The sequence below is a fragment of the Capsella rubella genome, unplaced genomic scaffold (assembly GCF_000375325.1).
Source record: "Capsella rubella cultivar Monte Gargano unplaced genomic scaffold, Caprub1_0 scaffold_2, whole genome shotgun sequence".
Lineage (NCBI taxonomy): Eukaryota > Viridiplantae > Streptophyta > Magnoliopsida > Brassicales > Brassicaceae > Capsella > Capsella rubella.
The window spans coordinates 8,981,031-9,006,034 of record NW_006238922.1 but is presented as its reverse complement, the minus strand read 5'-3'; the positions used below and the strand labels follow the sequence as shown (position 1 = coordinate 9,006,034).

Below are 25,004 nucleotides of genomic sequence, written 5' to 3'. Positions count from 1 at the left end.
TTTTTTTTCGTTCTTTTTTGTGGTTTCTGACATTTCTGTCCTATATTCTAATCTCATCACACCAAACTCGAAACCGGCCAACATTGGCTAGTGGCTACGCATAGAGCCAGATAACAAGTGAACCAGTAGTAACCGACCAAACACACTTTTATTAATTAATCTTGAGGCTGATGTTTATTCAATGAATCGAACTCCAAAGCAAAGCAAACAGACAAATTTTTATTTACAAAATGTTTCAATCGTTTCTCGTTTTACACTTTTTTGGATTTTTGAATCTTTCAAACTTTTTTAAGACAAAACCAAAACCGTCCCACCACTTCTTTAACACATCCTTCTCGTCAACCGAATCAATCTCACCATCATCAGCCCGAGATAACGACGTCAGCGACGTCCCACCATGTCTTACCCTCACTCTCCGTCGTCAACACACCGTTAAACTTCCTCAAATCCCCGACGGCGATTTCTCCGGTCACATCATCCCTCACGTAAACTTTCTCCACTCCACCAGCATCAACTCCGATAATATTCCCTAACAACCTCCCCGGCTGCCTCCACTCCGCCAACAACGCCGGCATCTTGAACCCGGCGCGTGGATCACACGCCTTCACTTTAACACCGTCGACACCTTTCTTCTCCGCGGCCAAAAAAACCGGCGACGACGAGGCTGCTAAGCTACAATTCTTGAGAAACGTCGCCACAACATTCTCGTTATCCTCATCATCACCACCACCAACATCTAAATGATCCCAAAGCTTCACAACACCACTCGAACCAATCCCACCAAGATCAGGCCACGAGAACAAATCTCCAAAACTACCACTACACCTCTGCCGCATCCACGTACAATTACCACTCTGCCCCTCGTCGTAATCAGATCCTCTCACGCGGAAACCTCCGTTGACCCGTCGTCTCTCGCTAAAGATCGAGTCAACATCTTCATCCTCATCCTCATCCTCATCTTCTTGATCCTCTTCCTCTTCTTCTTCATCGTCCGACGAAGCCGCAGAAGAACAAGAAACATCGGAATCGCTGTCGTAATCATCAAAAAGAGTTGGGGAAGAGACAGAGACATCTATGTTTTTTCTTAACCTAACAACTAAACTATTGAGTTTACTAACAAAGTTTGTGAAATAAGCTAGAAACGCAATAATCAAAGCTCCCCATTTCCAAAACCCGTAAGCTTGGTGTAGCTTACCGATTCCGGAAACAGCAACAGATCGAGAAAGAAACGAAGGATCGTTAATCGAGTTTATACCAACAACTTCGAAATCCCTAATCCTATTTATCACCGGCACCTCCATTATAGGGTTTGCTTCTTTTTTTTTTTTTTTGGTTTATGAGATAAAAGAAAAAAAAAAAGTTTTGAGAGAGAGAAAGAGAAGAGATTAGAGAGGAGGATGCAAGAGGCTTTGAGCAAAGTCTTTAAAAAGACCAAAGTGAAGAGTTTAAAGGAGTAACCACACGTGTCGGAGATCTAGTGGGTTAATATGAGAGTTTTATGGTAACACGTAGGATAAAAGAAAGAGAGAGATAAGATACAATCACAATGAGTCAGCTTTCTGACAGATGTATTCTCTGTGTCTGTAACTATCTCACAACCACAATAAATAATAATGGATAAAGTAAAATAGTAATTTTTTTTGGCTGTTATTATTATTATTTATCGGTTTATCATAAATATTTTTATGAGTGGGTTTGAACGACCTACCACAAATATATTGCTTTATTTTGTTGTTTGTTTTGTTTCACAATTATTGAAATAAGGTTTGGATTTGAGGCGTCCAAAATAATTGTGTTGGTGGTTACTTTATGTAGCGGAATCATTGATGAGAAAAGATTGTTTTTTTTTTTTTTCGTTTTTTTTGGTTTTTAAGAATAATAATATAGACAACTCATAGCCAGTTTTTACTAATTAATATGACAACTCATAATATACTTTGCACAAAAAAATAAAATAAAATAATATACTACATTTGTTTTTGGTAGATTTACATTAATTTTCTTGTTATTCAAAGGAAAATTTGATATAGTTATTCAAGGATTTTATTACTTTAATTGTTTTTTACAGATAAATGAATTTTGACTATGATTTTCCACAGAATTAAAAAAATACTTCTTTCAATGGATTTTATCTTCAAGTTTGGGGTTGAATTTACAAATTCTGGCTGTATAATTCTGTTTAGGAAACTTAGTTTATGTATTTTATGAAATATTGACTCTTAAAATCGCAAAATATGGAAAGGTGCTAGAAGGACTCATATGGACCAGAATTGTGACAGTTTGCAATTGTAGGAACAAAGACATGTTCACCACAGAGTTTATGCCACGTGTAATCTCCTGAATGAAGCAGCAGCAAGAAAAAATAATTTCGCATTAATAAGGAAGGCTTTAGATTCTCACCAGAATGACCTGGAGTTTAGATTTGGTCTAAATATCAGATTCACAATAAACGTATATCTGAGGTTAGATGCACGCCACGGTTTACGTATCCGAGAAGGCAATAGTCAGATTGAAACTTACTAGAAGATCAGGTTTATCAAACCGGTTACGTTTTCGATTTTTGCTCTAAAACAACTTGTGTGGTGTTGTTTTGTGTTGTGTTCTACAATAAAAGTCTTCGAAGCAAATCTAAACTTGGTTTTGCTTTCTTGGTGAAATTTGGCACTTTTCACGGTTTGTGGTAGATATATAGTTATTTAGCTTAAATCAAATCATTTTAATGCGTATGCCAAAGATTAAATTAAGCCATGTGTTTTAAGATTCCTTTTATATTTCTTGGAAAAAAAGATTAAGTACTTCAAGTTAAAATGTTGGATGATGTTATCACAATGATGTGATGATGATGATGGTGATTGTGATTATTATGCATGAAATTGAAAGGTTAGGAAGCTGTGAACAGTGAAAGTGCAAGCAGTCTTCCATTGGAAATTATTAGAATATGTAAAATGATTACATGATTTGGATAGGAAAAGATCAAATAATTAACTAATGGTTTTAAAGCAAAGCTGATTTGACAGCCGGAAAAAAAATTAGAATAAATTATCAAATTAAAAAAAAAAAAATCAGAGTTGGGCCAAAAAGAGGCTTTAACTACAACGATCCAATTTGTTTACTTATTTAGCCCAAAAAAAACTAACTCTGTAAATACTAAATAGACCAACATAGCCTAAATCAACACCAAGGCCCGGTGTACATGGATGATGTTGTATCAGATGTTAAGCTAACTTGCTTTGACAACAAAACTGTTGAAGCTTCAGTAAATACTTTTCTAAGATGAACTCCAAAACATGTCTCTAAAACTGGACTAAAATGCAATAATTGCAATGTCAAACGGTAAAAGTGATCTCAAAAGGACGAGAGGCATTAAACCACAAAGTGTATATTTCACTAATCTCTGGATAAAGCATAAACCAAATTGATCCTCATCTTTATGCTTGCTAGTAAAATAAGGTAATCCTCTAGAAGTACCCACTTTGAGAGCTCTACGCCGGTTGGAACTTTTTCAACCTCAAATGTTCTAAAGGCTTAGGCCAGTGCAACACATCGTAAGGTTCTTCCAGCCAGCTGAAGGAGAGAAAACATACGAATCAACTCTTCCACTCATAGGTGTAAAACTGTAGTGAAACTGTTCATTTGAGTCTTACTCTAAACATGGAGTGAACGCATATTTATAAACACAAAACACACCTGATTTAATGTTAGTGTTCCAGTTTTATCGCTACAAATAATGGTGGCAGATCCCATTGTCTCACAAGAAGATAGCTTCTGCACCTGCACATCAACTTTTGGTAGAAAGGATAACACCATTTCCATCTGCCACTTTACAGCCAGACATTAGGAATGGGTCCTTGTTAGTCTTTGTTAACCTAGCAAGAAAAGGGAAGCCACTATTAGGAGTTATACCAAAGCCGGAAGAGAAAGTCAACAATTTCACTATAATAGGAAACAAGAAAACACACCATTTTGCTAAACTCACTAACCTCTGTTTTTTCTTAAATTCCAAGTGCTAAAGGCGGTACTGCAGCAGCCATCAAAGGGAGATCACAGAAAGCATCCTGAGAGAATCCTCTGTGATGAAAAACAAACAAAAACGAAACCAACAGATCATATGAGAGAGTGAGCAAGGAAAATAAAATTAACACAGGGTAGATAATAACAAACGTGCATATTCATACTAGAAACCATAAATGGTCTTGCGTCTTAGCAAGTCATCATCATCATCATCTCCACTGATGCCTTTCTCTGGTATTCCTGAGCAAATTTGACAATCCTTGAGGCTGATGTATACAACAAAAAACATGCATACCAAAGTTAGCTAGAGACAAGAGATAAAAAAGAATAACCAGAGATATATAAGAAAAACATACACACTCCATATTGCTGCTTGTTGATGTGATCCTTGACAACATTATCATGAAAAACTGTTCAGAAGTGAACTCCCAGCCGGAGTTGGCTGTTGGAAGACCATTATAAGAAACCAAGCATTCATTCACATATGAAACAACAACAATTTCTAGCAGATAAATTATATGTTGTGTTGTCACAATGATAGTACATATCAATTACAACATAAACTAGAATAAGGCGGTTAATTAAACTTACCAATTTCTCTTGGAGCTCAACCTTTGCATTAACCCCATTCTGACATTCATCCATGAAAGCCACGTTCAACATCTCAGTACAAAATTGATCATCAGGTATCAACCACAAGACCTAAAAAACGAGACAAAAAAAAAAAGATTCAGAGAAAATGAAAAATGTATGGCTCACCATCTGACAGAGAAAATGAAAAATAATAGAAACTTGATTACCCTGATAATAGCCTAGCGGCAGCGCGATAGGCAGCCATGGCTTGGTCACCCTCCTCTTGGGCGGCAAAAGAATTACCAAAACCTATCCAAGCAAGAGAATCTGGAAACACACAACAAAACACATCAAGAGAGTCCAGAAGACACAATAAGACACAGAACAGAGGTAATTGTGGTTGTGACATTGAAGTAATTTGAGAAGTAGAACAGAGGTAAAGAAGGGAGCATTTCATATTAAAAAAAAAAACCACCATCACAAGCATGATAGAAGATGAGAAACCAACAAAGATATAAGGCAAGAGACCAATTAGTTACCTGATGATTCTCTCTTATAGAACCTCGACTATCTATAACAAACGACATGGTATTAGGCTTGAAACGTAGATGCTAGCTCACTAGGAAGATCAGAGACATCAGACATTACTGTTAACCTGAAAAATTCAATAACAAGGCAAAAATTCAGTAACATGGCAAAACGCACCATGACAAGTATGATGTAGCATCAGATATATAGCATGAGAAACCAACAGATATATAGGGAAATAGACCAGTTAGTAACCAGATTTTCTCTCTTCAGACCCTTTCACACAGTAATCTCGGTGCCTCGATGGTCTGCATCAAACAGACATATGTATTTAATTTCACTTATATAGAAAGAAAAGAAAAAAAATTTGGTTAAGAGGAAGAACACTACCTTTAGATGTAGCGCAGAGAAGACAACGATCCATCAGAAGTTCTGATTCAGAACCATCACCAACCGAGCAAAGCATCCTCCATAATCTAAAATAACAAATCCAAGAGGTAAAAAATCACATGGACATAAGAATATGATCAAACACTAGAAATAGGTGCAGCATGATAGATACATAGAGAAAAGGGGAATGAGACCAGTTAGTAACCTGTTCATTTATCTTAAAAAACGTCAATTATTTATACCATGTCCAGCCTTGTGCATCAGAGGAGCTCAAACTTGGAAAACCTAAGAGACATACAAAAATGACATTGAAAACAAAAAACCTAAAAACCTATTCAGGTTTAGCTAAAATCCCAATGCACATAAACATGGACATTTAGGCTAACATATCAAAACAAAACTTCCAATTCCATGATCCAATCCATATACAGTACACAGATAATGACTTTTGTAGAAAGAAACAAGACAACCCTACGGAAAAGTGATTAGCATTTAAACCATAGATTCTAAAATCAGAAAGAGAAAAAATAGATAAGGGGGATGAACACTAATCACATCATACCTCACCAAGAATAGCAAATCTCAGAAAGTCATTAGGGGAAAAAGAAGATGTAGCACAAAGAACCTACCTAAACAGATGATGATATAAGAGAATATAGGATTCAACAGAGCAATCCTAATGCCTGGACGACGATCTGCATCAAAGAGAGAAAAATGATTTTAGCTTATGAACAACAGAGGGCAGCACAAAAACACAGATCCAGTTTAGAAACCAAATAGTAAATTCATAAGAGAGAACAAAGTAGAGAAAACGAGTGACAAAATTTTTGAAAACAAAAACAACAAAATAACGATTGATCACTGCATCATCTACCACAATATACAACAACAGAACAGATAGATAAGTAAAACTAAGATTTGTAAATCAAACCGTATGAGTGAATATTCAGAAGCAGGGAGTGATGATTGGATCATAAATTCGCTTCCATAACACCTACAAGACAAAGAAATTAACTTAAGGAACCAAAAACCTGACATAGTTGTGCTGCAAGTAAACCAAAACAATTAGAATGAGAATGTGTATTCATATTCAAAGCACCATGAAAAGTGTGAAATTCATTCCTCTAGTAACCACTGAAATCATGATTCTAGAAGCATAGGAAATAATAGTTTACCTGGCATCTGAGTAGATCCCGAGCTTAAGGCCCTTGCTGTGAACATAATCCATAGGCGTTTTAATACCCAAAGGGAAAGTTGACTTCTTTGGCACCAGACATCCCTGCAAAACAGATTTGAGAAACATAACATCAAGCAGAACTGCAAAACAAGAAATGAAACCAGGAATCACAAAGAAGTGTTTAATACCTCGTTGTTGCGAGCAATTTCAACCCATCAATCATCTTGAGGAACAAAATCAAGAATTCATTTCTGTGAAGAAAAATATAAACTCATAAATCAAATAAAACTGTTATATCATATTACCTTGGCATCATCAAACTTATGCCATGTCTCAGTAGCTGACCTCACATAATGACCAAGGGATGCTATATTCCAAAGATGCTTCACAATGGCATAGAGATGGTATTTTGTAGAAACCTATGGAAACAAAATAATAACCAGTTTAAGATGTCAAGACATGACAATGTCAAGATTATTTTATGGAACCACAAGGTCACTTACTTGGGAATCTTTGTAACTGCTCATGAAGGAAGCAAGTCCAACTCCAAAGGGAACTCAACAGGTTTGGATATCTTCTATATTAAAAAGGAGAAAAAACGTACTCAGCTGCTGTTCGAAGTAGCTAACTGTTCCAAAAAATTCACAAACTAATAAGAACGAAATGAATAAACGAAGAATGGTCACAGAGGAGTTACCTGTAAGACCTTTGGCAAGTTTAGTATCTCAGCAAGTTGTGTAGCTATAGCCAACACAAGTTGTTCCGGAAACAAGTGTGACGAGAAGCCCTCTTTGATGATGAAATCTAAAAGACTAAAACCCTGAAAAATATATATAAAATAAAATAAAATTTATTAACATAGAGAAAAGATGATCGAACAAGAAAAAAAACATACGTAGCGTATTACTTTGTCATCATGTTGTAATGATTAAATGTAGTCTTCCCCAATAACCACGTCGGTCCATAAGCAAGCTGCAAACTGAAATAATCATCAAAACAAAAGCGACAAGTAAGTAATAACTTTAGAAACCAAAGTAGAGAAAACGAGTGACAAAATTCACAATCTATATCAACAAAAGGACAAGTAAATCAAACCGTATGAGTGAAAATAACTAGTTACTAGTATTATTTCAAAGTTTTTTTCTATTTCCTTTTTCCTATTTTATATTTTAATTAGGTGTTGGGCCGAATCGTGGGCCTTGAACGTGGTCTTAATGGACTGCAATATCTAGCGATATTCCTAAACAAAACGTCGTCGTTTGAATTTAGCGTCTTTTTCATTTCTCGAGCTTTCGTCTTCGTCTTCCAATTTCCAGTTATCTTCCCTCCAGTCCTTCTCCATCGGAGCTCGTCGTCGCCGGCTCACTGTAAATCGCTGCCTTCGTTGAATCAACATCTCAAGGTGTGTATGTAACAATGGTAGTAATTTTCCATGATTTTTTGTTCTCCTTTTTCAAATTAGTTTATAGCGGTCCACGTTTTGGTTTCTGTACCCTAGGAAGCTTCTTCACATGCGTAAAACATCATGGACGCGAACAATACCTTCGATTCTGTAATCTTCACTCTCTTCTTCCTTTCTCATCCGCAATTTTGTCATCTCCATTGTTTACCCTCTGTTTTCATGGAATTAGGATCTGATTCACGCCATTTTCAAACACATTTGGGCCCGAAGATTTCGCGGTACAGATAGTGTTAACTTAAATTCGCTTATTTTGATCTTCTCTGTTTGATTTTCTATCCTCAATTGCGATACAGAAAGGGAGAGAAGCGATGCCATTGATGCTACGGAAGCTGAGGTATTATTATCAATGTTGTAGTTTGTTCACTAGATCCTGTAACAGCTATGATCTTCGATATGTTGATGCATTACATTTAGTTGCAGGTTGCCCTGGGAACAACCAAGAAGAACAGACTTGCTTCTGGTAACCTTGTTTATAATTCCTTTTGTCATGTAAATTGGGAGATGAGACATGGATGCTTATGAGTATTGGTTCTTGTAGCCAACGCAAATGCTTTAAAGCTCAGCTGTGAACTTCTCAAGAGTTTTGTCTCAGGTCAAGTATCCATCCATGTTTGCATTTTTAGATACTACTCAATCTTCTCCTTAACTAAAGGATCTTAATGGCCTAATGGGCATTGGCAGAGGCTGTGCAGCGCGCTGCTATAATCGCTGAAGCTGAAGGAATGGACAAGATTGAAGCTACTCATTTAGAGAGGATTCTTCCCCAGCTTCTTTTGGACTTTTAAAAGGTATGTATGATTGATTATAGCACATGCTTGTCCCTGCATCTTTTTATTTTTTATCCTTCGTTTTATTTTGCTTCTGTTTACGTCGATGTAGATGAACTGGTAAGAGTGAAATCTTGTTTCTTCTTCTCCTTTGTCTAAATGTACTCAACGCTTAGATCATGGCATGTGTTCTTCTAGCATTGATCTTTTCCTTTGTTAGAAATATATGAATATTAGCAGGTATTATTAAGTTCTTCTGAGTATCATACTACTTATTTGTTTTAAGGCTAGGCTAATGTGGTAGTATATGGTAACGAGATATATTTCACTTTGATCTGGATATATGCTCTATGTGCTTCAGAGCTCATCCCAATGCTATCACCCGTAACACACCAAAATACTCTGAAATGTAAGAATAAATCTTACCCATCGACGATCTTCTGCTGTTAGAGATTTTTCTTTTCTTGATCGTATAAGGTTGACCTAAAGCAGAAGAGCGAGATGTAGGAATCTTCTTACGATATGAAAGAGCAATTTGTTTAGCCTTAGGAGCTGCAGAAACAGCAAGCACAATATAAGAGCTCGTCTAAACGGAGGATACATAAGCTTTCTTAGTATCATCCACTGGTTTACTGTAATCAAAACTTGAGCAATCAATGAACTAATAGCAAATACATAGTACCTTACTACCTTTGCGTTTTGGAGATAAGTCTTGATTTTGCACAGGCACATATGCAGCTGGATACAAATTAGGATCTTCCTGGACAGAGGTCTCAGCAAATGAGTTATCCGCCTTAGGTGTGACTCGAAATCATCACGCTTGTAAGAATCACCATCACTGTTTGTTGAATGACACACTTTGTTCACCTGACTTTTACGAAACCCTTAAAATCACATTTTTATTTTTTTTTAATATCAGAAGTGCAATTTTTTTATATATTTATTTATAGAATAATTTACACTATGTTCCTTTCTTTTCTTCTTAGAACTTGTTGTCACCAATATTCCAAAGTTTCTGAATCTCAATAATTCATTCTTTTCTTGAACATCAAATCTCCAAAATTCCTCAAACTTGCCCTTTTTCTCCTTCAAATCTCTAGTGAGACTACCACTGCTGTCTCATTCCAAACACAGTAACACGACAAGAATTCTAATACAAATCTATGACCAAAAAACAACACCTGTCTTTTTTTTTTTTTTTTTTTTTTTTTTTTGTCGTCAACAACACCTGTCTATCAAGTCTCATCAAGTCTCACACTATTTCTTTCTCATTTCATTCAAAAAATTGGGTAAAAAACCAATAGCAAATGATTCTTCTTCTATGCGCATTGAGGAAAAAAAAGAAAGTAAAAGAGCAAAAACAACATGAGAAAAAGCAAAAGGAATCGAATAAATTAAACACTTTATCTTTTTCAAAATCTCATTCAATAATGACACAATTTGGGATTTTCATTGGAAACTGTGTCCTTACGGTCCACAAAAATTCCAATTCAAAGCACACACTTTCGAGACAAAGACTTGCTTCAAAAGAATCAAAAGGACATTTATTTAACAAGTGTCCCCAAGTTTTGGATCCTTTTATATGAACCTCACTTGAAAGCAAAGTTTCCAATCGCCACATTTCCAAATCCTATGGCTACGTTGCAAAGATTCAAGTTCTTGGGGACACAGTGCGGAGTGGCTGTACAGAGCCCTACACGAAGCCCGAGTCCGAGGACAAGTCCTTTGGTGCAGCTTCGACGCAAAAAGACAACCTTAAAGATGCTTTTGAGTCTTGCATCACCGAGCCGCCGAGAGCAGCAGCCGTTGATTCATCATAGTCACAAGGATGTAGCTGGACGCAAACTTAGAGACTTATTTGTCTCTTCGTCTTCTGGAGAGAAAGAAGAAGAAGAAGAAGAGGTGGAGTTAGAGGAGAGACGTAAAGGGAAAACAAAAGAAGAAGTTCTTGCAGCCATGGCAGCTAAATTGAATGCAGCTGCTAGTTTACAAAGTGAGTCCACCGATGCAGCACCTGCTTGGTTTGGGTTCAGCAAGCGGCTTCTTCAGCGATCTTGGCGGCCTAAGCTTGGTACTATTCCCGAGTAATGTTACCAATTTTCTTCTCTTTTATTATGTGACTTTGGAAACAATTAGTTTCCCATATGAATGAATAGATTTGTTACTTCTCAGAGTTGGTATCTTTCTGTTTAAATCCTTAATAAAGATGAACAAGATTTCACCTATTTGTTTCCTAAGGGGATGGGGAACTACTGATTTTACCAATGTGAGTCTAAGTTTTTCGTACCCAAGTCTTTGTGTTCTTCTTCATTCTCTGTTTTATCCGTTAACGAGACTACATGTAGAGAAACCTATGCATCATCTCATAGCTTGTAAATGTAATAAAGACTACATGTAGACTACATGTCATTGGTCGTGTTGAAGCATGAACCTAACAACTTGAAATGTTTACATAAGAGCATTGTGTAATTATGATCAAGAAGTGTGATGGAGAAAGCAGGGGAAACAGAGGAAGGGAAGAGGCCATTACTTAAGATAATGAAGAGGGCACCACAACATTCCTGAGGATTAACTTGTTGTCCAGACTTGTATTAACTGAGAGAACTCCACAACTAACTATGATTAGAAACTAGTGAGATTATGAAACAAATAAGATCATGGAGAGATCATTGCTTAGTTACTTTCAGCATGTTGCATATATTACGTGATCTTTTCTTATGGTTTGTAACATGTTTTACTCCTACCAAAGAAGGCAAATCGCCACACTGTTCCAGAACATTAGGAGCTGCGGCTCTTGAAAGTCCAGCTTCATTGGAATCCATTGATCTTTTGAGGTGAGAGACTTATCCATTGATCTTTTGAGGTGGAGCAAAACTTACCATCGATCTTGTAATGACATTTGACAACCCGGCACAAAAGTATATTTTTAGTTGCAAAAGATGTGGTCTTGTGGAAAGATCCAACACCATGTTCATAAGTAAACTTTTTCTCGTCCTCTTTGAACCTTGATATTGACCCTTATCAGTAGAATGCTCTAAGCTAGATAAGTTTTTTTATCTTTTTTTCTAGGGTAAGATTTAAGGCGTTAAAAAAAAAAGAAAACACCTGACCAAGTAATTCAGAATTTTCTGACGTAGAGGAAAGCCTCGTTGTTCGTTTACGATGACGACGAGGATCACATTTCACAACACACATGACACATCCCAAGAAGAAAGTGTAACCACTCTCGCCGCTCCTAAAATATTTTTATCAGCGACAAATTTTACACTAGTCCTCTAAAACTAAGCCCAATGTCCCGTGAGAACGTTGTCGTTTAACTGAATTTATGTACTTAACAATACAATTATACAAATACTAAAAACAGAAACTTACAAAGATTGTTTTTTTTTTTAAGGGTTAAGATTGTTTTTCCCCCCTTAATTCATCTTTTCTTCTGCCAATTTTATTTTCCTTATTTGGAAACTCAAATTTGTATAAAGTAATTTCAAACTAAAATTATATTTTGATGCAAAATCAAATAATCAGTTTATTATAAGCACTCCAATGAACTGGAAATAAATTATGTAATCAAAATGTTCAAAACCTCAAACTTCCAATGTTATCTTCCATCTACATTATAAAAAAATATACACTTTTTACATTAATTAAGTCATACATTAGATGGCATATTATACTTAGGAAAAATAATATAACAGTTGACTCTTGAAATTCTATTATGTTTCACATTATTGATTTCATACTACTATCAAGTATTGGCAAACAATAAGTTAAAAATACATAAATCCTTATATTGTAAACACTTACTTTGAACCAAAAAGATTAGGGAGCAGCAACGAATATGGATTAGTTTAAATGGGAAAAAAATAAAAATGAAATTGCTAATAAGAATCTATGTCACCAATCATAGCCTGAATGTGGGGTTTTTGTGACAGCTTGCTTTCTCACATTTGGTCAAGCGTTTAGCCAATTTCTCACCGGCACAAGTACTTAAACAAACATATCATCATCATTGTATTTTACTATATTTCTCTCTTAATCTAATCCATTTTGTCTTATAACAAAAACCAAACTTGTTTCATGTTTGGTACAAAGGAAGATGTTGAGAAACCGCCTTGTGTTCTTCTCCTCCTCCTCCTCTTCTTCTTCTTCTTCTACTACTCATTAAAGTTGCAATCTTTTTTTTTTCTTCTTCCTGGATTCTTGTTTGTAACCTACCTATAATTCTGGGTATTTTCTTATTCAGATTCTCCTTAAAGTTCTCCTTTTTTGTCCTTAGAAAAATCCCATCTTTTTTCTCTTTCCTTGTGGATTTGGATGATTGGTTTTGATTTTACAGTTCATTTCTAGTCACCATTACGCGTTTCTTTCTTCTTCCGTGTCGACCTTTACTTCTGACTTTGGAGATTCTTTAATACTTTCTTCCTTCTCTTTACCCTTTTTCTCTGTTTGTCTCAATCAGATCTGTACTTGTTGTCGTCGAAACAGAGAAGGAGGAGGAAGAAGAAGAAGAAGAACATCGAAGCAATCACTAAGTTAGTTTCTCTTCTCCTGGAGTAGTTTAAAAATAGATACTTTCTTATACTAAATGATTCAGATTTGCTCTTCTTCAATGTAATTTGCAGGTAAAGTTTGTATCTTGGGTTGCTTTTGGGGTTTCTTGGTTACAAATTCATGACTTCTTGGGTCAGAAAGATTGGTTTTAGTAAAGGGTTATAAGATTTTTTGAGAGCACAAAGGGTTAATTCGGAAGCTGCTGTAATGGCGTCTAGAGAAGGAAAGAGGCGTAATCATAATCATCATCATGATGAGAAGCTTGTGCCTCTTGCTGCTTTGATTAGTAGAGAGACGAAAGCTGCTAAGATGGAGAAACCGATTGTGAGATTTGGACAAGCTGCTCAATCTAGGAAAGGAGAAGATTATGTCTTGATCAAGACTGATAGTTTGCGAGTTCCTTCCAATTCTTCAACTGCGTTCTCTGTCTTTGCGGTATATATACTTCAGATACATGATCGTAATAGCTTATGAAATGTTACTCCTTTTCGCAACTAGACTCTTGAATTGAGTATTCTTGAGTAGCAGGACCATAGAAATGCAGATTAAGTCTTGGAACCTCACTGTTTGATTGTTCAACTAGATGACTTTGTATGGATAAGTTCCTACTGATGCACCTACCCTGTCCATGTCGTTTGTTTGACTGTATATAGTTTTATGTTGCCTTTGCCCATCTGTTAGGTATTTGATGGGCACAATGGGAAAGCTGCAGCGGTTTTTACAAGGGAGAATCTGTTGGATCATGTTATTAGTGCTCTTCCCAGTGGGCTTAGCCGTGATGAATGGCTTCACGCCTTACCCCGTGCATTAGTTTCTGGATTCGTGAAGACTGATAAGGAGTTTCAGAGCAGAGGTATGTTTTCTAGATATCATCACTTCCACTTTTGGTTTGTCTTTACTTGTGGCTGATGTGTAGTTTATTCCTCTCTTGATACTAGGAGAAACTTCTGGAACAACAGCCACATTTGTGATAGTAGATGGATGGACTGTGACCGTTGCATGTGTTGGAGACTCTCGCTGCATCTTGGATACTAAGGGTGGTTCAGTTTCCAACCTTACTGTGGATCACAGGCTTGAAGATAATACAGAAGAGTATGTACCTGAAATAAGGAATCTTTCTAAATTTTTTGTTTTTGGGATTGTAAAGCAGAATCTAAATCTAAACCCTTATATTATGATTCAGGAGGGAACGGGTTACTGCTAGTGGTGGAGAAGTTGGCAGGCTAAGCATTGTTGGAGGCGTTGAGGTGTGTTGTATTAAAACTCTGTATTTCCCATTTAAGCAGCTTACTTTTTAGTTTTGAGCCTTGAAAAAAACTATTGAATTCTGCAGATTGGTCCTCTACGGTGTTGGCCCGGAGGTCTCTGCCTTTCAAGGTCTATCGGAGATATGGATGTCGGGGAGTTCATAGTTCCAGTTCCCTTTGTAAAGCAAGTGAAGGTATATATATCTTCGAATGTTTTCTTACAGATTTGTCTCGTCATTTAAAAACAAACTCTCACACTGTTCTTCACAATTGGTATATGTATATAAAGCTATCAAATCTCGGCGGGAGGCTTATTATCGCGTCAGATGGCATATGGGATGCTCTCTCCTCAGAAGCCGCTGCGAAAACTTGCCGCGGATTATCCGCTGAACTTGCTGCTAGACAAGTAGTTAAGGTAATTTAATATGGGTAACACAGTTTCAAATTGTGTAACCTTTTTGCTTGTAAAGAAGTGAACTAAAGAGTCTTGAGGTTTCTGTTGCAGGAAGCATTGAGAAAGAGGGGACTTAAGGATGACACTACGTGCGTTGTGGTCGACATAATCCCACCCGACAACTTCCAAGAACCACCGCCTTCTCCTCCTAAGAAACACAACAACTTTTTTAAATCTTTGCTGTTCAGAAAGAAATCAAACTCATCTAACAAACTCTCCAAGAAACTCTCTAGTGTTGGTATCGTGGAAGAGCTCTTCGAAGAAGGCTCTGCAATGCTCGATGAAAGGTCACTCCTTTTTCTCCCCCTAAAAATAAAAGTCTTTTGGAAGTTATCTTACGTTTTGCGACCTATCTAACAACTTTGATGCTATTTCTTGCAGGTTAGGATCAGGTGATTGTTCTAAGGAATCAACAACAGGAGGAGGGATATTCACATGTGCGATCTGCCAACTAGACTTGGCACCAAGCGATGGGATATCAGTCCACGCGGGTTCGATCTTCTCAACAAGTCTAAAACCGTGGCAAGGACCGTTCTTATGCACAGACTGTCGTGACAAAAAGGACGCGATGGAAGGGAAACGCCCAAGCGGAGTTAAAGTCATCTAAAGAATGAAAGATGGTATCTCTGCTTCTCCTCACACAAACACACACAGACTCTCTATTCGTTCATTATAATTCTTTCTTCGTTGGTTCTTTTTTATTACACTCCATTCGATTAATAAAAAGTTTAGTAGACCTGCTGTGAATCGGGGGTTCATTATAGTGAGTTTGGATTGATTTGGTATACGATGTGAAAAAAGCTTGTCTTCATACTTAAAACAAAAACAAAATATATGAAAAAGTTTGGATAAACAAAAGCTCAAATGTCGTCTCTCTTTGCCCATTCTTTAAGAACGAATGATTTGGATTAGGTCATACTATATCTGATTGGACTCAAATCAAAGATGTTTGTTCCAAAACCTCCAAAGCAGAGATTGGCATGGATCAACGACCATTGCGTAAGGGATGGTCGTAATGTGGAGCCTAGGGAAGACACGAGATTGGTATGATTTTTTGATTCAAATGTACTAACTTGTAGTAGTAGGGACCTTATACCCTTTAAAGCATACGCTCCAATTTGTTCTCCTTTTGGCATATTTTTACTTGTTACTCAATCAAAACTTGGTTTTTAGTAAATAAAAGCCAAAAGATTATTCCAATTGCTTTTCTTTTTTCTTTCTTTCTTTCCATAACATATTTTGATATAAATTAAAAGTGTCATGAAATTATGGGACTTTACATTTTCATTATATTTTGAAACAACTTTGAAAAAACAGATCATGAAATTATGGCGCTTATACATATATCTTTATTGTTTTATTTATTACTAAACGGAAAGCTTTAAAGCTTTGAATGATAATGTACGATGCAAACGCGGAAAAAATATAGTGCGGTTCTAATAGTAACAAAAATATAAATGCATATATCTTTGTTACTAACCACACCACACTGTCCAGTTCTATTTTTATTTGGAGCCTAATCTGAATAATGGAATTTGTAAGGTTGCCACAATTATGTATGATGGTGGGGAACAATTTTGCATGAAACAAGCAAAGACATTGTTGAAGCCAAAAAAAGCTCAGCTTCTTCTGATTTATTATGACAAAAGCCAAAAAAGCTGCTGATACATCAATAATCATAAAAAGGAAAGCCCCACAATTTTCTCTTTATTTACCAGATTATCTCCTAATAAGGCAAAAAGAAAAAATATTTCTGTATAAAGAACTGAGATTTTGGGAATTTGTAAGATTTGATTGACAGAGAATTTAATTTTTTGGTTTTACAAACAAAGTAATTATGAGAGCATTAATCTTCTTCACATGTAGAGAGTTTAACACGTGAGAATCATAGTCACGCGTGTGAACATACCCAACTAATTTATTACTTTACCGTTACGGGGAAAATCAAAACCCTTTGACTAAACTATATAAACCCTTTGGTCAAATCTAAAGCAAGATCGTACGGTCCAGGTTTCATCACATACAGTAAAATATCAGAGAAGGGTACATTAGTCATTTTAGGTTAAGTTTACGTTACTGTTTGCGTTAATTACGAACCTATACCACTCTGTTCTGTCTTGAAGTCCTCAACGCTCGTTTCTATTCTCTCTCACTTTTTTCTTGTCTCTCTTCTCTGTCTCTGCACACAACAATGGCCAAAAGCTCTTTCTTCAATACACATTTGCTTCTCTCTCTTCTCCATCTCTGTATCATTTCCTCTTCTTCAAGCTCTGACTCAGAAGCTCTCTTGAACTTCAAACTCACCGCTGATTCCACCGGAAAACTCAACTCATGGAACACTACAACAAAACCATGCCAATGGACCGGAGTCACCTGCAACAACAACCGAGTCACACGGCTAATCCTCGAAGACATCGGACTCACTGGGTCAATCTCGCCACTCACTTCACTCACTTCACTCAGAGTTCTCAGTCTCAAACATAACAACCTCTCTGGTCCAATCCCAAACCTCTCGAACCTCACTGCTTTAAAGCTTCTATTTTTATCACACAACCAATTCTCCGGTGACTTCCCTACTTCAATCACTTCACTCACTCGTCTCTACCGTCTTGATCTTTCTTTCAACAACTTCTCCGGCGAGGTTCCACCGGATTTAACCGATTTAACCCATCTCCTCACTCTCCGGTTAGAGTCAAACCGGTTCTCCGGTCAAATACCGAACTTAACCCTCTCCGATTTACAAGACTTCAACGTCTCCGGTAACAACTTCAACGGTCAGATACCAAATTCGTTGTCTCAATTCCCTGAATCAGTCTTTACACAAAACCCATCTCTCTGTGGACCTCCATTGCTAAAATGTAGCAAACTCTCTAGTGACCCGACTAAACCGGGTCGACCCGATGAAGCAAAGGCTTCACCTTTATCCAACCCTGAAACCGTACCTTCATCACCAACCTCAATTCACTCCGGCGGCGACAAAAGCAACACATCAAGAATCAGTACTGTCTCACTCGTAGCCATCATCCTCGGAGACTTCATTATCTTAAGCTTCGTCTCTCTCCTTCTCTACTACTGTTTCTGGAGACAGTACGCAGTGAACAAGAAGAAACACTCAAAGGTTCTTGAAGGAGAGAAGATAGTCTACTCATCAAGTCCTTACCCAACATCAGCACAAAACAACAACAACAACCAGAATCAACAAGGTGGTGACAAGGGCAAAATGGTATTTTTCGAAGGAACTAGACGTTTTGAGCTAGAAGATCTTCTCAGAGCATCGGCTGAGATGTTAGGGAAAGGAGGATACGGGACGGCGTACAAAGCCGTGCTTGAAGATGGCAATGAGGTTGCTGTGAAGCGGCTTAAAGACGCAGTGACTGTAGCCGGAAAGAAAGAGTTTGAGCAACAGATGGAGGTTTTAGGAAGGCTTCGTCATACTAATCTTGTGAGCTTGAAAGCTTATTACTTTGCTAGAGAAGAGAAGCTTCTTGTCTATGATTACATGCCTAATGGTAGTCTCTACTGGCTTCTCCATGGTACGTTGTCATTTTTGATTCATTCCTTTTACTAATTAGTTTGCTTATTAGGTTAATGTTTCTTAGTTTCTATATGAGGAGAAAGAAACTATGGAACTTGGTTACATAGAGTAGTCGCCAAAAGTCATAAGAGTAGTAGGGTTTAAATCTTTTGGAGTTAGTGAGAATGAGATATCATATTTTTATATGTTTGAAAAACTGTTGAAATATCATTTTCATGAGATATTTGTTATTACTATGTTGTAGATAATGAGAAATTTAAGTCTGTTTTGGATAGACACTACCATTGGCAACAAGTTGGACAAATAAAGTTCTGATCTGTCTCATTTAAATCGATCTTTATGGGAACTTTATTCGTTTTTTGTTTAGTTTCTTGTGTTTTGTCCTTACCTAACCATTTGTTTATGACTTTATTCATTGTTTTTAGTAACTAATAAAGTGACTAATTACATTTTTTTTTGAGGTAGAGTGGCAAATTTGTAATGTTGTTGTTTTGCTTGGGTTTTGGACAGGTAACCGTGGACCGGGTAGGTCTCCGTTGGACTGGACCACGCGCCTTAAGATTGCGGCTGGGGCGGCGCGTGGCTTAGCTTTCATCCATGGTTCTTGTAAAACCATGAAGCTTGCACACGGTGATATCAAATCCACCAATGTACTACTTGACAGATCAGGCAATGCTCGTGTTTCTGATTTCGGGCTATCTATCTTCGCGCCATCGTTAAGCGTCGCTAAATCCAACGGCTACCGTGCGCCGGAGCTGATGGATGGCCGAAAACATACCCAAAAATCTGATGTTTACTCCTTTGGAGTGCTTCTTTTGGAGATACTTACCGGAAAATGTCCTAATATGGTTGAAACTGGTCACTCAGGCGGTGCGGGTGGGGCAGTGGATTTACCGAGATGGGTACAATCGGTTGTGAGGGAAGAGTGGACGGCTGAAGTGTTTGATTTGGAGCTGATGAGGTATAAGGATATAGAGGAAGAGATGGTGGGGTTGCTACAGATTGCTATGGCTTGCACTGCGGTTGCGGCTGATCACCGTCCGAAGATGGGTCATGTTGTGAAGTTGATAGAGGACATACGTGGTGGTGGCTCTGAGGCATCGCCGGGCAATGATGGGATCAATTCTGCGGTGGACTCGCCATGCTTGTCCGAGGACACGTGCGGTGGGACTACTAGTCAGTAGTAAGATTTGTTTACTACAAAAATGTAAATCACGTGCCTAGCTAGAATCTCAGCTTTTATCATTCTTCTAGAGTAGTAGACTTTGGTTTTTGTTTGTTTCGTTTTAGTTTGTAATATGATAATTATGTGAGTCTCTCACTAGTGTTTTTGGATTAGGGGTAAACAAAAATTTCAATACTATTCTGATAGTCCCGTTTCACACGCTTAGCTATCGTGCCTTTAGGCTTTAGTTATCATGTGGAACATAATTTATGGTAAAAAAAAGTATCGAGATTTGGGCACCAAGTATAATATTTATATGGTTTTCTAGTTTGTATAAACATTGCTCTAGTGTCTTGCAAATACCTTATTACGCTCAAACTAGAATGTTTCCGAGAATTTCTTGGAATTATCGGATATTTTGGAGTGGATTTTTAAGTTATGATCTTGAGAACAGTATTGTAATCTTTGGAAATGTTTCAATCTCCCTTATTGATTTGAATGAAATTTTTTATTTATAGAATGTACCTTTCCTATTTTGGATACCATTTCACTGAATCTAAATGGGTCAATTTTATATATTTCAACGATCATCTACACCAATCATCACCCTAGTCTAGGTATTAACTAAGGACGTGCATGCATACTCTAGAAAGCCGGGGCCTGAATGAAAGGGAACTCCCACAAGAAATGCCTTAAAGTCCGGTCCATTATTCTAATCTCTCTCGGACGATAGAAACTAGAAATGACTTTATAGAGTTATGTGGCAAGCATGTGCGCATGTTATCGTATAGTATGTAACATTGTTGCATAGACTAGTAATAGAGTTTACACGATAGTCAACTAAATAAACGTAAAATATCTAACATATGTAGTCGTTGAAGCTTGTTTTCGTCGGCTGATTTTACGGAATTAGCAAAAAGAAAAGTTTGATGGAATGTTTAGAGATGAATATCACCTAAAATAAATTTTTTTTTTAAACTCCTCATTTACGAATAATCAAAAGATTAATTATACAATAATATCACGGTGAAGAATATTGAAAAATAAAAATAATAAATGAAAGAAGAATAGTAAATAATCAGAAATGTAAAACAATACGTGAGAACCTGAGCAACCGGTCTAGAGCAGTAGGCAAGAACTTGCGAGCAAATAGATAACACATATTCGTCTTTTCTCCATTGTATAGACACTCACCACCACTCCTAAGGTTCTCCATGAACTCCGCAGTCACCTCGTGTCTAATAAACCGGTTCGGGTGAGGGCCACCTTTGGACCAGTCGACCCACGTGAGTGTCCGGTTCGAATTGCGCCGGTTCAGGTTTGTTTTGATGTTGAGGAGTGTAGGGATGTAATGTTCATCCGCGTAGCAACCATGGTGACAGTAACTGTAAAAGAGAGGCCAATAGATTCTATCGGAGATGACTTCTAGGGCCATGGCACGGTCCATCTCGAACCATTGGGAGCCTTTACGCCAGTGGTGTAACTGAACATGTGGCTGCATTAGAGGGCTGTATCGGCCACGTCCAACTCCACCAAGTTGGTCATAAGACTCAACGTGAGTTTGAGTTGAGTTCATGAGGTAAGAGTAAACGGTAGTGAAGTTGAAAAGAGGTATGCATGATTCAGAAAGAAGTACGAATCGTTCGTTTGATATGTCTAATAAAGCATTTGCTAGTAATCTTTGTTCTGCTTCCACCATATTCACGTATCCCCAATCCACTCTCTGCATTATTATAATAGTAAAATTAGAAACCCGTATGGAAAATTATAATATTTGTGATAAATCTTCGGAAATAGTGCTTTTACAAGTAACGCTACACGTTGCAATGATTCTCATAAAAGTGCAAAGTTAATTTGATGACGCCATGTTCCATATTAAGAAATCAAACTAAGTTTGACTACAAAAGAAAGATCCAAATACATGAGTAGCATAAATTTCTAAAAATCCGACTAGTGTACGTACACGTACATGATCACCTAAAATAAAACTATATTCAAACAACCGCGTGTAAGAATGGACCAAGAGAAGTAAAAGTAAAAGAGTCGCCATCGACTGAAACAAGATTAAAAGTCTAAATTGTTAACCACCTTTATGTAGATATTTCCTTATTAAGAAGTTCTAAAAGAGACACACAAAGCCGTCGTCAACAAAAGTCACATCGTAAGAAGAATCCTCTCAACTTGAGAAAGTCATGGTGGGAAATAATTAAGACACATGCGTTTGTGCTAACTAGAAACACATACAGGTACATGAGTATGTGTCTCTACTACTCGTCGGCAAAAGCGATATGTTAAACGAATGAAGCTAGAAACCATGCAATAACTATAACCAAATATAAAAAACGAAACCATGCAAGTTATTGTATTATAATATATGTTAGCACTAGGCACCGACGGACCACAAAAAATTGCTTGATTAAAGGTATTATAATTTATTTAACAAAAAGCAAATCGTATTGTTCAAGATAATTTACATTCCCTTTACAATTCCTTATCAATTTTATTCTTTTTAGTATGAGATTTTTGTTTGATAATTACTCAATCACATGAGTCAGAGCATGTTTATAACACAAGAGCACACATTTCTCGAAAAATCGAAATATGTAAAGAATATTTTTGACATCAAAAACTCCATTAATTACTAAATGTAAAATGTATACGATTTTTGGTTTCAATTTCTAGTTTTGAAATATGGACACTATTTTGTTGTATGTTAGGACAAAGGAGAGGTCAACTTAACGTTTTGATATTGTTTTACAGGACTAGTGAACTCAAAAGAGTAATAAATTTCATATTCCAAAAAATAAAACTCATAAAAGAAATTATTATATTGGAAATTGTAGGGAGCTGACCTTGCTTGGAACGTGGCGGCCTTGGAAGACTGAATCTTCAGGATCGGACTGGTTGTAAGAAGGGTATGAATGAACATAGATGCTGAAAAGGCCTTCATGCCCGCGAAAGAACCTGTCCCATAGACGAGCTAAAGGCAAATGACCCTTTGTCATGAACATGAAAGCAACCTTTGGTGTTCGAGGAAAAGGGTAATTCTTGATCTTGGGTGCCATTGAAGCTCTCCAAAGAAGCTCTTCGTCTTCCATGTCGTGCATAAGCTTCTCTGGTGGCTTAATAAAGCGTTCCAGCCCATCTTTCTCGGGCTGAGAAGGTGGAGGAGGAGGAGGAAGGGGGAGAGTAGGAGAAGGAGGAAGAGAGGAGACGACGAAGAGCTGAGAGATGCGTTGGATGCTTAGTGAAGACGTAGAAGAGAAGTCTTGTAGAGAGGAATGGAGAAGTATGCCAATGATTATGCCACAACAGAGGATAAGAGAATAAGAGAGGAGATTGAGAAAGTGATGGTATTGAGCATTGAGAAGCTTTGTTGTTCTAGATGGTGTTGAGGAAGACAATGATGAGTTTGGGTTCTTCATCGAGAGAGAGACAGAGAGAATTGTGTGCTTAGCTTGTGTTGATGTTCCAAAAGAGGAGTGAATGTAATCAACAAAGTTTGAATGAAGAAGGAGCTAGAGACAAGTTCTTTGCTTTAAGGGCAAGAGATACGATACCGCTTTTTCAAGTGGAGAAATTTTCAATATATATTTTTTGTTGTTGTTATTGAGTTCTCTTTATCTTTTGGGTCAAATTAAAATATAAAATTTTGGGGTTGAAATGTGGAATTTTCTTGTCGTCGAGAAAAAGAAAGAACTTTATATAAGATGTAAATAGGCAACGGTGGAATCTAATACAAAAACTGAATTTGGCAGCTTTTCATGCATAATTGATGGTGAATTTTAATTTCTAACATTTTCAAAATTGGTCAATTGGTAGAATAGCTGAAATTTAGTGACTATCTCTAAATTTAATTAGCTAATATCCCTAAAACTTTGGAATATACAAATAATTTTCTTAATTTCATCAAAAATACATTTAATCTGAAAAATAAATCTTACGCGTGACTGACTTTTCTGTAAATCAAAATGAAAATGAAAATCATTAAATATGTATTTAATATTTAACGAAAACCAATGAAAAAAAACGTCAATATCTATGTTGAGTGAAATTCTATTTTCTTACAATATTCAATGAAAAATAAATGCTAATCCGCCAATTCAAATAAGTTTAGGGAAAATATAGCTGGAAAATTTAAAGATAAAAACATAAATAAATCGACGTTTTATTTTCCATTTTATTTAGTAACGTTTCAACATTTTTAATTTCTCACAATAAAATGGTGTGTTACCATTTGCGACCACACATATTTTTTTTTATCTACCATGGTAAGATCAAGGTTTTGTCACAGATTATGTTTGTAAAAACCTTGATAATATTGTAAAATAACTAAAAATATTTGTGTTTTATTGGTCGACCATACGGTTTTGTCTTCCGTTCGCAGTCGCAGCCATAGACCATAGTATAGAGGGGCTTGTGTGCCACAAAGTTTCAGCCATCATTAGTCTTCGTCTAGTCTGACGGTTCTCAACTGATTCAAGAATAAAAATAAAACTAAGATTAGAGAAATATTATATCAAAGATTAATTTCGTTTTCAGGAAAAAAAGGAACAAAATCTTAATTACCCCAAAGAGAATGAAATTTCCAACTATGCGTAATGACTTCCCCGAGATTAATGCCACGTGTTGCACAATTATTCATCTCTTCATCATATACAACTTTTACACGTAAACTTGACCAATTAGTTTCATTTTCAATATTTAGTGCAACAAATTCCTATTATTATTTCAGTTTAGAATTCTCAAGGTTGACTTCCATATACAATATACATAATTCATAATTGAGTTTATAGAATTATATAGTTATGCATTTTGTGTTTATAGTTAAATTTGAATACTTTATATGACTTGTATTTATGAATATCGCTAGTTTGCTTTTTCCATCCATGTAACAGTTTTATACCGTTTAAGGGGTGTAATGTTCTTCATAGGAGTTGGTTATCATGTCATATAAAATTGCATACAAAAAATGTCGAGTATATGAAATTTTCATCTTTATTCTAAACGTTCTAATTTAGTGTTTTATTTATTATAATAGCAATCTGACCAAATCCTATATCTTAAGCCGCGTCATTTCATTCTAGTAATAGTTTACTTCCAACATTTATAACAAATCCCGACTTTGTTTTAACTTGTGCATG

General features: G+C 36.6%; 6 protein-coding genes across 8 annotated transcripts; 4 read left to right on the top strand and 2 right to left on the bottom strand.

The window, feature by feature from the left end:
- Positions 1–126: 126 nt before the first annotated feature.
- Positions 127–1,384, bottom strand: LOC17895047. Its single transcript, XM_006302516.2, has one exon. It carries the CDS (start codon positions 1,299–1,301, stop codon positions 363–365), a length of 939 nt encoding a protein of 312 aa, XP_006302578.1. The 5' UTR covers positions 1,302–1,384; the 3' UTR covers positions 127–362.
- A 6,600-nt stretch (positions 1,385–7,984) lies between these two features.
- On the top strand, positions 7,985–9,845 carry LOC17894572 (protein MHF2 homolog). 3 transcript variants are annotated; one of them, XM_006302977.2, is made up of 8 exons: positions 7,985–8,081; positions 8,178–8,231; positions 8,311–8,359; positions 8,435–8,475; positions 8,562–8,601; positions 8,680–8,733; positions 8,823–8,929; positions 9,635–9,845. In XM_006302977.2, exons 2-7 carry the CDS (start codon positions 8,205–8,207, stop codon positions 8,924–8,926), a joined length of 315 nt encoding a protein of 104 aa, XP_006303039.1. In that variant the 5' UTR covers positions 7,985–8,081; positions 8,178–8,204; the 3' UTR covers positions 8,927–8,929; positions 9,635–9,845. The 3 variants fall into 3 exon arrangements, with proteins under 3 accessions (XP_006303039.1, XP_023643701.1, XP_023643700.1); XM_023787933.1 differs by having other exon boundaries at positions 8,556–8,601; positions 9,647–9,845; XM_023787932.1 differs by having other exon boundaries at positions 8,556–8,601.
- A 675-nt stretch (positions 9,846–10,520) lies between these two features.
- Positions 10,521–11,131, top strand: LOC17896173. The gene has a single exon (XM_006302902.2). The coding sequence runs from the start codon at positions 10,541–10,543 to the stop codon at positions 10,994–10,996; it is 456 nt and encodes a 151-aa protein (XP_006302964.1). The 5' UTR covers positions 10,521–10,540; the 3' UTR covers positions 10,997–11,131.
- Positions 11,132–12,972: 1,841 nt separating this feature from the next.
- LOC17894766 (probable protein phosphatase 2C 15) lies at positions 12,973–15,960 on the top strand. Its single transcript, XM_006302208.2, has 10 exons — positions 12,973–13,135; positions 13,368–13,440; positions 13,531–13,894; positions 14,141–14,312; positions 14,398–14,551; positions 14,643–14,706; positions 14,793–14,900; positions 14,996–15,121; positions 15,212–15,447; positions 15,542–15,960. The coding sequence occupies exons 3-10, from the start codon at positions 13,667–13,669 to the stop codon at positions 15,765–15,767; spliced, it is 1,314 nt and encodes a 437-aa protein (XP_006302270.1). The 5' UTR covers positions 12,973–13,135; positions 13,368–13,440; positions 13,531–13,666; the 3' UTR covers positions 15,768–15,960.
- A 1,329-nt stretch (positions 15,961–17,289) lies between these two features.
- On the top strand, positions 17,290–20,083 carry LOC17896579 (probable leucine-rich repeat receptor-like protein kinase At1g68400). The gene is made up of 2 exons (XM_006300758.2): positions 17,290–18,693; positions 19,206–20,083. The coding sequence occupies exons 1-2, from the start codon at positions 17,352–17,354 to the stop codon at positions 19,877–19,879; spliced, it is 2,016 nt and encodes a 671-aa protein (XP_006300820.1). The 5' UTR covers positions 17,290–17,351; the 3' UTR covers positions 19,880–20,083.
- A 749-nt stretch (positions 20,084–20,832) lies between these two features.
- LOC17894607 lies at positions 20,833–23,579 on the bottom strand. The gene is made up of 2 exons (XM_006302279.2): positions 22,713–23,579; positions 20,833–21,583 (listed from the first exon to the last, which is right to left on the bottom strand). Exons 1-2 carry the CDS (start codon positions 23,283–23,285, stop codon positions 20,939–20,941), a joined length of 1,218 nt encoding a protein of 405 aa, XP_006302341.1. The 5' UTR covers positions 23,286–23,579; the 3' UTR covers positions 20,833–20,938.
- Between the last annotated feature and the right edge of the window lie 1,425 nt (positions 23,580–25,004).